The 1,968-nt window shown below is 50.3% G+C and overlaps 1 protein-coding gene across 1 annotated transcript; it reads left to right on the top strand.

Annotated features, from left to right (window-relative positions):
* The first annotated feature begins 381 nt into the window (after positions 1-381).
* On the top strand, positions 382-1,317 carry LOC142359049 (olfactory receptor 14A16-like). Its single transcript, XM_075411897.1, has one exon. It carries the CDS (start codon positions 382-384, stop codon positions 1,315-1,317), a length of 936 nt encoding a protein of 311 aa, XP_075268012.1.
* Positions 1,318-1,968: the final 651 nt, after the last annotated feature.

The raw sequence follows: 1,968 nt of genomic DNA, 5'->3' as shown, positions 1-1,968 counted from the left end.
TGAAAACCCATAATTTCTGAGTCTGACCTCTGCAGTTTTGATGCTGAAAATTCCTACTGTGACAGGAGGAGGTTCGTCTGACAAAGTTGTACAACGGGTCTGGACCTTGCCCCACCATGCCCATGCACCCACTGCCTGCAGAGCAGAGCTGGCTTTTTAGCAGCCGGAAGGAAGAGGTCCTGCTGCTCCCGGTACACTCAGGAACAACCAACCAGAGCTGCAGCCACAGAGCTGAAGGAAGGGCTCCTGGAAAACGAATGATGAATGTGTGTAACAGGGTGAGGGTCTTGGAGAAAGGCTTTGATTTTGCTCTGAGAAGTCTGCCCTAAATCTTCATTGGTTCTTCCTCTAAGAACAGAATCCCTTGCCCAGATGAAACAAATGACCAACAGCAGCTCCATCACCCACTTCCTTCTCCTGGCATTTGCAGACACACGGGAGCTGCAGCTCTTGCAGTTCTGGCTCTTCCTGGGCATCTACCTGGCTGCCCTCCTGGGAAACGCCCTCATCATCACTGCCATAGCCTGTGACCACCGCCTCCACACCCCCGTGTACTTTTTCCTCCTCAACCTCTCTTTTCTTGACCTGGGCTCCGTCTCCACCACTCTCCCCAAAGCCATGGCCAATTCCCTCTGGAACACTAGGGCCATCTCCTATGCAGGGTGTGCTGTCCAGCTCTTTTTCTTTCTCTTCTTGATTGTGGGGGAGTACTGTCTTCTCGTCGTCATGGCCTATGACCGTTACATGGCCATCTGCAAACCTCTGCACTATGAACTGATGATGGGCAGCAGAGCTTGTGTCCACATGGCAGCAGCTGCTTGGGGCAGTGCTTTCCTCTATGCTCTCTTGCACACTGTCAATACATTTTCAATTCCTCTCTGCCAAGGCAGTGCCCTGGACCACTTCTTCTGTGAAATACCCTGGATCCTCAAGCTCTCCTGCTCACAGTCCTACCTCAGGGAATTTGGGCTTCTTGGGGTTAGTGTTTCTTTGGCTTTTGGGTGTTTTGGTTTCATTGTCGTGTCCTATGTGCAGATCTTCAGGGCTGTGCTGAGGATCCCCTCTGAGCAGGGACAGCACAAAGCCTTTTCCACATGCCTCCCTCATCTGATTGTTTTGTCTGTTTTTATCAGCACTGGCATGATTTCTTATATGAAGCCCCTCTCCATCTCCTCCCCATACCTGGATCTGGTTTTGTCATTTCTCTACTCGGTGGTTCCTCCAGCAGTGAACCCCCTCATTTACAGCATGAGGAACCAGGAGCTCAAAGATGCGTTGAAGAAGCTCATTCTGTTATTAGTCTTTCAGCAGCTATAATGTGCCCATTTCTTTTCACAAGTGATTTCTACTGCTTATGGGGAACCTCCTGTGCTCTGGTCATTTTATCTGTGATAATTCTGTTTCTCCAGGAATGTCTGCATGAACTCCACTTCTCCAGAGTCATAAATTGAGCCTGTCTAACCCTGAGGTCTTTACACATGTGTCTGTCACAAGGTTACAGCTGGCCTCCACTGTAAAATCTCTCTAATAAAAGTGGATTTCCTCAGTGGCATTGGCTAGAGGTTGGGCTTTCCTTGCATGGCTGAGGTCAGGAGCAGGCTGAAGAAATTGACCCTGTGAGTACAGTTTGCTGTGCTGGGGTTCTCCATGGAATGGGGGGAGGAAGACATGGGGTGATGTATTAGGGAATGGGACTCCAGTGAACTTTCACTGGTGGCCTCGCTTTTTGGCCTCTTCCAGCACTGACCTCTCACCACAGGTTTATGTGTGAGCTTTGTTGCATGGCCACTTCCCTCTTCCTGCTGGGCTCAGTGACTGCACAGGTGGAAAGGGAAGCCCTGCTCCACTTCTCTCCTTGTCCAAACCCTGGCAAAACCCAGAGCGAGGACATCTGTGAAACACCACATGGGGTATGGATAAGACTGCGTAGTTATCAGGACTTATGGGAGGCTGTCTCAGGTACAAGAA

Source organism: Opisthocomus hoazin, unplaced genomic scaffold, assembly GCF_030867145.1.
Source record: "Opisthocomus hoazin isolate bOpiHoa1 unplaced genomic scaffold, bOpiHoa1.hap1 HAP1_SCAFFOLD_15, whole genome shotgun sequence".
NCBI classification, from domain to species: domain Eukaryota; kingdom Metazoa; phylum Chordata; class Aves; order Opisthocomiformes; family Opisthocomidae; genus Opisthocomus; species Opisthocomus hoazin.
The sequence above is the reverse complement of the archived record's forward strand: the minus strand, read 5'-3'. Positions and strand labels throughout refer to the sequence as shown.